Source organism: Sturnus vulgaris, chromosome Z (assembly GCF_052056855.1).
Source record: "Sturnus vulgaris isolate bStuVul1 chromosome Z, bStuVul1.hap1, whole genome shotgun sequence".
Taxonomy (NCBI): domain Eukaryota; kingdom Metazoa; phylum Chordata; class Aves; order Passeriformes; family Sturnidae; genus Sturnus; species Sturnus vulgaris.
The window spans coordinates 6,285,480-6,295,606 of NC_142283.1; the positions used below are offsets into that span (position 1 = coordinate 6,285,480).

The 10,127-nt window shown below is 43.2% G+C and overlaps 1 protein-coding gene across 1 annotated transcript; it reads right to left on the reverse strand.

Moving 5' to 3' along the window:
* Positions 1-306: 306 nt before the first annotated feature.
* On the reverse strand, positions 307-9,253 carry PHAX (phosphorylated adaptor for RNA export). Its single transcript, XM_014883872.2, has 5 exons — positions 9,082-9,253; positions 6,438-7,057; positions 5,043-5,163; positions 3,209-3,292; positions 307-2,170 (listed from the first exon to the last, which is right to left on the reverse strand). The coding sequence occupies exons 1-5, from the start codon at positions 9,175-9,177 to the stop codon at positions 1,901-1,903; spliced, it is 1,191 nt and encodes a 396-aa protein (XP_014739358.1). The 5' UTR covers positions 9,178-9,253; the 3' UTR covers positions 307-1,900.
* Between the last annotated feature and the right edge of the window lie 874 nt (positions 9,254-10,127).

Here is a 10,127-nt window from a genome sequence, read left to right on the forward strand (position 1 = left end):
TGTTCCAGTGCCCAACCACCCTCTGGGGTAAGAGCCTTTTCCCAATAGCCAATCCAAACGTGAACACCCTGAGCCAGCTTCAGGCCGTTCCCTGGAGTCCTGTCACTGGTCACCAGTGAAGAGCTCAGTGCCTGCCCCTCCTCTTCCCCTCCGGAGGATTTTGAAGACCCCAGTGAGCCTCCCATCCCTCTCCTCTCCTCCAGCTGAACAGACCAAGTGCCCTCAGTCCCTCCCCATCCTCACTGCCCTCTCCAATAGATTAATGTCTCTATTACCCTTTTGTTAATGACAACACTTTACACACCATTTCAGTACTCCTTGCCCTGGAAATCGAGGTTAGAAATATAAACATTAAAAAAATACACAGTGCAAATCACATAACATAAAAAAATTGCTTAAAACAATGTTGCAATTTGCTGATTCTATCCAGAAAACAGTTAAGACATATCCCCAAGCAGGTCCCAAAAACCAGGGCGAAATGGTACAGTCTCAAAGCAATTAAACAGCACAAAATTCTGTTTCCCTTATAAGAGTTATCGGTTTAGTGTGACCATCACTGGTCAGGAAAATTAACGAAAAAAATTAGAAATTCTGTTATTTCAGCACGAGCAACTACTAACAGCAAAGGCATGCTGCACATCTGATGAGTAACTTTTTAACAATTAGGAGCTTTGTTTCATGTGAACAGAAAAAAAGCAGAAAAGTCAAAACCCAGGTTTAGTAAGGCAAGTAATGGAATGTGCTGTTATGTGTAAGAAGTGTTTCTTCAAATGCCAGCTCTTGGTAGTACTGAATTGTTCAATCCTATAAACTGATTATGTGTTATACTGACACACTTTCCTTCTGAAACTCAAGGACCCGAAGGTGAACAAAATTTATGCACAAAAGTTGGGCTGAATAGTGTCTAGTCACAAAAATGCCACAACTTATTAGTAACAAAATACTTTAGACATCAGTGTTACACATGTTCTTCAACTATATTAAAAACAATATTCAACATAAAAATATATTTCGGTTGAACTAACAAACTACACAGCAGTTTCCTGCATCAAGTAAATTAAAAAAAAATATCCCCTGCGAGAGTCAGCACAGAAAAACTCCAGATTTTCTGCAAGCTGCACATTATCTCACTGCACACAGGAAGAGGACAGAAACAAGAACTGCAGGGTAAAGGGTTTATATCTGCATGTACAGTCTACAGACCCTTGAAGGGAACACAGCTTAGTAAAATCTCACTACTCTGAAAGCTTTCAGTTATATTTCTCTGGAAACAAAAAGATCCATGGAACTTAGGTGTGTGTCTAATCATGGAAAATGTTTAGACAGAACAGATAGGAAGCTCAAGTCACCACTGGAATACAAGGAATAAAACTGCAGAAATCTGAAACATACATTGCTCAATACTGCTTATTTACAAGGTTCTTATTCAAAGGTCCACTAAAATTATTTCACAAATCAACAGGTCTTAATTCTATAAATACTGCTGGTTTTGTCAATACACTGCCACATTAAGAATATATGATCTTTTATATCAAGACTAAATTCATACTGTTTTTCTGTTCATCTGTAGTAAAGAGCATTGCTCACCTGATGACTTTGTGTGCTTCAGCAAATTAAAAGGTAATTATTTGGTTAAAACACAGCCTTAACACCTGACTAAAAACACTTCCTAAAGTGATGCAGGGCTGTTATCTAGAAAAATGTTGACAGTTTCTGAGGACTCAGCAAACAAGTAACAGGACAATTAAAACTCTTTCATGCTGTTAAATTTAGCTAAGAATTACCTCCTATTTTTCAGCATCAAGTATTCCCCATACGTCGAAAACGAGAAGTCGCAGGATTACAAGAAAGGCTTATTTAACATGTTTTTATAGAGACTCTGTTATCAAGAATATCATAACTAAAAGATCTCCAAATCGTGGGCATTATCAATTTCAATGGTATCCTCAGGTTCCATCTTTGCCTCGTGGTGCCCCTCCTGCAGGTCATCCAGGGAAGCCAGAGCCTCGTTTGTGTCACTGGCAAAAGTCTCACGAGATGCATCATCATACTCCTGCAGGTTAAGCCCCTTGATGGCCTTTTTCATCTTCTTCCCCAGAACTTGTATCCTCCTCTTCTTGGCAGCTTTTTTGTTTTCATACTCCTTCTGGTTTTCCAGATAGAATATTTCCTTGAAAGAAAACAAGTAAACAACAATAAAAATTTTTCTGTATATTCATTTTACTGGTATTTCCTAAAAAGAATATGAACGAAAAAAACCACGTATATTACAAACACTGGTCAATATTTAATTAAGCTACTTGTTATTGAGAACAGAAGCGTGAGGAAAGACTGCACCTAAGGAAGAGGGGTAGAACAGAAAATTCATTTTCTAATAGGATAAGTGATCAGTCTTGCAACTTTTGAAATTTTTTTCTGACCACCGTAAGCTATGAAAGAATGCTGGGGTTTTATTTTCCCGTTTCTTTTTTTTTCTCCAAACAAAGAATCACAATGTTGACACAAAGTTGACTTTTTTCTCAATTCCTAGTACCAGACCCTAAAAGGGCTTAGAGAAGCCCATAGCCACAAGCAAAATAGAAACTCTTAACAAAAACTCTACTAAAAGTAGCATATGCCACAAAAAAAAAAAGTTGGTACTTTTTCTTCATTAAGTTGAAACATCTCAGAGAAATAATGTTTACAAGCTTACAAAAATGATTTAGAGAGCATCACAGGTGAGCCCAGTGAGCAACTCAGATTAGGTTCAGCCCATCAACTGATTTAATGAGAGATTCTGGCTGGTGCCACAGCTGGAGCTATACAGGACAAAAATATTATACTGAGAGACCTGCACTCAATCCATGCACAATGACAGTGCTCCGAGGGAAGAAACACACTATGGACAGCTAAGCTGTAAAGAATACAAATATACAAATTAGGAAAAACTAACATTTACCTCTGCCAGACTCTACAACCTCATCTGCCTCAACAGGTTTTTGTGACTGGCGACATGCAAAAGTCAGTTCTCTCTGCTCAGAGTTAATGGCAATACAACAATTTTTGAGTAGGTCTTTTATTTTTTGCCTGTCTTTTGAATGTGAAAGCCTGGTTTCAAAGGAATACGCAGTTACATTTGTTACAAGTTAAGAGAGTTTCAGTCCTGACATTTCTAGTAGGAAGAAAAAACCCAAACGAGAATGCACATTTGAACTCCAGACATTTTTACCTTGATTTGTTCTTCTTTGATGCTCGGTGTGTTCTTCAGCAGGTTTAAATAAACACCTCCAGGTGTTCTTCTCCTGGTGCCATTCTTAATAGGGAGAGAGGAAATTGGGAACAGCAAACTTAATGCTGAGTGTTGACCAAAAAATAGCCTTTAAGGCAACACTCAGTGTTGAGACAGAATAAAGCCAATTTTAGTTCTGGTATGTCAAATACCATATGAAAATAACCATGGCTGTGTCTTATTTATAACTGAATTAGACATATGAAGACAACAAGCAGCCCGTTAAATCTGGACAGGAAAATCATGCAGTTACAAAGTAATTCCTTTAGAATACAATATTAAATTGTTAAAACTACACACTAAACCTGATTTTGGTAGTGAAGACACAAAATGTGATTAATATTCTAACTACTCTCACCGTTATCTGCAACAAGTTATGCACTAGGTTAAACACTCAGAGCATAAGCCCAGTAAAATATCTAAACCAAATTTAATAAAATTATGCTCATCTCAGATTTTGTTTTTTTTGTAATTGTGCTCAGATGCTACAACTTTACTGCTTTGTTGACAGGATTCTGCATTTCTGTTGAAGGCATAGGAAACACAACCAGTACTTTAGAATTCCTCCCCACCACATGTTCGACCCAGCAGTTTTTAGTGCAGGAAAAGCAGTGCATGGAACGGGGTCAGCTTTGAAACCTCTGTAAATTACAAGTGCTAATTATCATATTATTATTCAATTAACATTAGCAGTATAAAACACTACTTTTACTCTAGTAAAAACTGGATGATGCTGGTGCAAAATGTGATACTTTCCTGCTAAATAATGTACCATATAATCTAAAAATTCCAAGAACAGGGATGGTCAGGTTTTAACATCTTTTTATCACCTGCATTTCATGGTGCCTTTCGTGATCTGCCTTTCAAAGAGTGTACTCTGGTATCTGCTTCCAAAGCAACGTGTGCCACTGGGAGCTGTGTCCCTTCATCTCCTCTTAAGTTAAAAGTTAAACACTTCTGAACTTAACTTTCAAGACAACAGAATGCTTCTAACACAACCAACTAGCTGGAGTTTGCTGCCTTTCCTTTTTTGAAAGAGGGAGGTGGTGGTTTTGCTTTTTTTTTTTAATTTATTTTGGTGGGGTTTTTTTTGATTGTGTTCCCCTACTTGTTTTTTGCCTCTGTTCTACTTCCAAGTGATGGAATTTAAAAATTGTAATCAAATATTTCCTAGTTTTCACCCACTTTTTCGTCACCCACAGCTTTTCTTACCCACTGTGTCTTTTACACTGAGACTCATTATTTAACAAGAACAAAAACATTTAAAAAAACTGACAACCTGACCACAAAGAGTGTAGGGCTTTTTACCATAATTTGTAACACAAATCAGTGCACAGTTTTGCTCTGCTGATAGACAAGCCCGTGGTTCCCTAATAAATCAACAGTTTTTCTTTTGGGAGTTACCCTGCAAATGGTATATTGGAAATGCTGGCTTTTACTCAAGTCTGGAGTCCTTCAGTCTCAAGTCTGTGAGGCGAAAGATTCCAAGGAGAGCAGTAACAGACACAAGGTTATCCCTGCAGATCAGACACCAACCTCAGCACAAGAACCTGGGTAATTTCCAGGTTCATTCACGTTATTGTTTGCTGAAATCCTACTGGAAGGTTATGTGAGTGTTTATTAGGGGAGTCTCAGGGCAAGGGAAGGCCATAAAACTCCAGCAGAACACGTCCAGCACCAGAGACTTCCAACAGCACTTTGTGAATATTCTATCAGTAAAAAGCTGCGTTGCCCTCCCTGTCCCTGGCAAACCACAGGATGACATTTTCCTTACCACGATGAACAGTCCACCATTCTGCTCCACTTCTGCTGTTTCCATCAGCAGCTCGATGGCTTTTCTCTTCCCAATTATTTTCACTACTCGAGCAATTAAGTCTTTCTTTGGCTCACAAAGTCTGAACAGAAAGGGGGGGGAAAAAAGGCACATTTATTGTCAGGATAATTTGTGGAACTTCCACAATGAATAATTCACTTTGTGCTGAAGAGTCTATGTTTTCAAATGTGTTTAAATAGTTTATTGAATTAGATTTCAAATACTGAGCTTTTGAGGGATGTTCTTTCCCTAAAGCATGCATTTTTGAAACTTGTTTCAATGAAAATGCCTTGAGTGGTTATTTTCTTCTACTGATGTGTGAAATATCAAACCTAATACGAAACTGCAAAGACCCGCATAAACCTCTGAAATCCAAGTATAAAAGTTTCTTGTGCATTTAACAGTAAAAATTAACTTTTTACAGTTAAATCACCAACTCCAGAACACAGGAAATAGAGAAGTTCCCCTGTATCATGTGCAATTTCAGTCAAACCTCCATAACAAAGAAGAAATCAGTTTATCGACTGATCTTTGATAATCTATAAAAAACAAACAAAACAACAAAAAAATTACACTATAACCCTATTGATACAGCTCAGTGCCACTGCTACTACAATTAGAAGAGGCTTCTGCCCTATTTCAGTGAAGCTCTATACAACAAAAAGGAGTTTATTGCAAGAAATATGCTCTAAGTTTTCAGATTAAAAAATGAGCAACTACCCAGAACTAGCAACAGCAGTAAAAACTAATTGCTATAGTATTGCCAGACTCTGAAGTAATACTACATGTATAAAAACAACTATGACCAATAAACACAGGTTTTATTTAAATGTCAAGCTAACTGTCAGTAAATCTTCTAAGTCTTGTTCCCTATTTAACATAATTTTCTTCCCTTGCACCATTGGAAGAGGAGTGTGGCAGTTTGACTCCATCCAAAACACTGCACTGTCCAAGCTGTCTACAGTTTCAAAGGATTAGAACTTAAAACAGATTTTTGTGGTGCCCACAGCACGTGTGCATTGCTGTCAAAGCCCAAACAAACATGGGGTATTTCCCCAAAAAAGGCACTACTAAATCTGTATAATGAGAAGCAGTATTTTTCCTTGCCACTCTTCTCAAATAGCAAACCATCCTGGTGACTTTTTAAATAAAAATATAAAAATTCACAGAAACAGGCAGTATTAATAGGATGTTTCCACCAGACCACCAGCCACAGTGATGGACTTCTATCCCAGGATTTTGGAATTGCTCTTTGTGATCTGGTGTGACACCTTATTTAAGCAGCAGGGGAGCTTATCTCCCTCTCTTCTTTCCATCAACCAATACTTAGTGAAGATGCACCATTGTTAAACTCACCGATAAGCAATTTCATCTGCCACTTTTTCCTCCGAATCTTCCTCTGTTATCTCATACCTTCCCTTATATTTCATCTCTTGCCTTTCTCCCAGCCTGTCTCTCACGGGCCGCTTCCGTTTGAGGAAGCCCTGCCCGTTCTCCTCCTCTGCTGCCAGCGTCTTCTTGTCATCGTGCATGTATTCATCCAGCTCCTTATCCAAAGTCTCTGCCTCCTTCTGCTGGGCTTCCTTCATCAGCTTTTTAGCCAGCAGGTAGTTGTAAGTCTCAGACTGCCTGCTCCTGTCAATTGAACCGTCCATGCCGAGAATCCCAAGCTCAGTCGCCACTGCGTCCTGGTTCTGCTCCTGGAGCACCGCGCCCCAGATGTTGTTGACCTTCTTGCCACGCAGAGCAGTCTGTTTTTGGTGGCTCTGGCTGACCTGGAAGGGCTCGGGTTTGGCAGGGGAGACGTTGAAGCACTTCTGCCTCTTTCTCTTCCACAGGCAGCTGTCGTCATCGGAGTCGGAGGCGCTGTCCTCGCTGGAGTCCAAGCTCTTGGTGGTCCTGTAAGGAACGCTGGGAGCACAGGATGAGAGGCTGCTCTGGAAGGGCCTGCAGGAATCACTGCTAGCGTGCAGCTTCTGCAATTAAAAAGTGAATCCAAACCCATTATTCATGAAAATCAGAAGAACTATCAAGTCATCGATTAGCTAAAATAGGTAATTCTGACCCTCATGGCCGTGCAGCCCCCCACAAGCATCTCTTGGGCCACAGCATCTTTGAAACTCCTGTATTTTGAGTGCATGAACATGAAATAGAGCATGGCTGACATAGAAACACTTCAGGACTTACCTCTGTCCTTAAGGCAGACTTTGCTGAGCAAAAATTATTACAGGACTGGCAGAGTGGTGAATATGTACAAACTGGACAAAGACAAGATACACAAGCAACTCTAAGAGCAGTGAAATACCAGAACAATACCAGAGGTTTGTCAAACAGCAGAGAAGTTAATCTCTCTGGAGTTTCAAGTGATAAGACCAAATGACCAAAAATAAAAAACCAAACCCACAAAACTGGGACAGTGCTCAGACTAAGAGTGTTCTGTGATCCCAGCTCAGTCAGGTCATGACCAACTTAGGGACAGCAGAACCCTTACAGAAGCACCCATTTCTCCTCCTTTAAACCAACAAGACACCATGGATTAACTACGGCTTATGAATTAGAACAAACACCCCTCACCAAAAAATCATTCCACTGAGATACATTTACTCAAGAATTCCAGTAATTCCCTGACTGATTTCTTATCGTAAAGTTATATGCTGTCCCATGATCTTTCAAAATAAGATCTCTTACTTCACTTTTAGGTGAAATGAAAATTCTTTATTTAGCTTTACTGCTTTCATCAACACGGGTGCCATTTCTTCTTTCTCCAAACAGCAAACAGAAAAGAGAAGTATTCAACTTACCAGGTTATGAAATACAAACCTTTAACTTCAAATGTAATGCAAAAATCCCAAATCAGCATAAATAAAAAGACTGAACATTTCTATAAAAAACTTATTTTTGCACTTCATTTCTCAGAACTGTATCACAAAGATCAAAATAACTGGAGAAAATAAAATTCGTTATGCATACAGTGTCACACATTGATCGTAGTTTGAAATATTTTCCTGTTCTGTACACCACCGTGAATACTTCATACTCTCCGTACAAAATAAATAAAGAATAAATTCCTCATATCCTCTGAGAATCACAGAATGGTTTGGGCTGGAAGGGACCTTGAAGACCATTCAGTGTCACCCCTGCCATGGCAGGGACTCCTTGCACTGTCTCAGGCTGCTCCCAGCCCCAATGTCCAACCTGGCCTTGGACACTGCCAGGGATCCAGGGGCAGCCACAGCTGCTCTGGGCACCCTGTGCCAGGGCCTGCCCAGCCTCACAGGGAACAATTCCTAGCTCCCAAAATCCCATCCAGCCCTGCCCTCTGGCAGTGGGAAGCCATTCCCCGTGTCCTGTCCCTCCAGCCCTTGGCAATTGTCTCTCTCCATCTTTCCTGCAGCTCCTCCAGGCCCTGCAAGGCCACACTGAGGTCACCCCAAAACTTCTCCTGCCCAGGCCGAACAATCCTAGCTCTGCCAGCCTTTCCTCCCAGCAGAGCTGCTCCGTGCTCTGCTCCTCCTGGAGCCTCCTCTGGGCTCTCTCCAGCAGCTCCAGCTCCTTGCTGTGCTGGGGACTCCGGGCTGGTGGCAGGAGCGGGTGCCATAACGAGACACAGGGAGACACGAGGACCGCACTGGCATCTCTGTACCGGCACGGAGAGCCGCGGGCTCCCAGGGATGGCAGGGCTCGGGGCTCTCTGGCGGTGGCCCAGGGCTCGCCCCCTTGGTCGCCACTGTCCCCATTGTTCCCGCGCGCGCCACGCGCCCGGCGCGGCCCCGGCTCCCCGGGGAGGCCCCGGCGGTGCCAACACAGGGACAGTCACGGCAGCAGGGACGGGACAACAGCCCCAGCACGAGCTACTGGCCCCGGGAGAAGCCACCGGCTCGGGAACGAGAGCCCCGAGCTGGGAAAAGCCCCTCAGGCGCGGCCTCCGCGGCCTGCCCGTCCCGCAGCCCCCCAGCCCGGCGCTGCCCGGCCCGGCGCTCCTGCCGCTGCCGGCCCTCACCTCTCCGGGGGAGCCGACGCCGGGCATGTCCGAGTCGGAGCCGGACAGCTCGCCATCCTCCACGTCGCCGTCCATGCCCCGCAGCTCCTGCGCCATATCCCGGCGGAAGGGCGGAGCGGGCAGGCGGGGCGGGACAGCGCGTCCGTCCGGGGCGGCCGTTATGAGGGCAGCGCATGCTGAGGGGCGGGCAGGCCGCGGGGCCGGCCCGCCTGCGCCTCCTCCTTCCCAGCTCTTCCTCCTGGAAGTCCTTCTTGATGGGAATAAGCCGCGTGTCATCGGCATTACAGCGTGCCCCAGGCGCTCCTGGGACCCTGCCGTACTCGGCACAAGCGCTGTGGCGTGTTTGCCTTAAGTTCTTTAAGGTGAAATCTCTCTGTGCTTCCAAGCCTGATGAAAAAGGAGGTTCATTGTCGCTAGTGGCACAGACAGCAAATGCATTCCCGTAGTCAGGGACATCCTGGAGCTAGCAAGCTTTAGGGGTGTAGTAAATAAAGGTGTGGGGAAGACAAGGCTGTGAAGGAATTCACTAATGCGTATAGATATCCCCAGGGCGGTTCGCGAGTGGTTGGTGCCAGACTATTCAGTGGTGCCCAATGACAGGATTGAGAAGCAGTGGTCATAAACTAAAACATAACAAATTCCACCCCAGCAGGAGGAAGTACTTCTTTCTGTGGAGGAGCAGAGCCCTGGGACGGCTTCCCAGGAAGGATGTGGAGAATCCCCGTCTGTAAGCACCCCACCTGGATTTGTTCCTGTATCACCTGTGACCCAGACTGAGCAGGGGCTTGGACTGCATGAGCTCCAGAGATCCCTTCCAGCCCCAATCGTTCTGTGGTTCTTCCTTAGTAGAACAAAGAGCACTTAGCATCCCCTACTCAAGGACATCTGGGAACTAACAGGCTTTAAGCTGACGGTATTATTGTATGGTAATACCAGTGCTTGAGGTATTATTAATTACTGATCGAGAAAAAAAGTACAAATCCAAACAGATGCCTGATAATACTTCATCACATACCAGCTGCTGGATGGGTACATTTTAACAGAAA

Coding starts and splice junctions, on each gene's coding strand:
- PHAX (XM_014883872.2), bottom strand. CDS start 9,177: ATGGCGCAGGAGCTGCGGGGCATGGACGGCGACGTGGAGGATGGCGAG. Junction 7,058..9,081: donor GCGTCGGCTCCCCCGGAGAG/GTGAGGGCCGGC, acceptor TTTTAATTGCAG/AAGCTGCACGCTAGCAGTGA. Junction 5,164..6,437: donor GCAGATGAAATTGCTTATCG/GTGAGTTTAACA, acceptor CTTTCTGTTCAG/ACTTTGTGAGCCAAAGAAAG.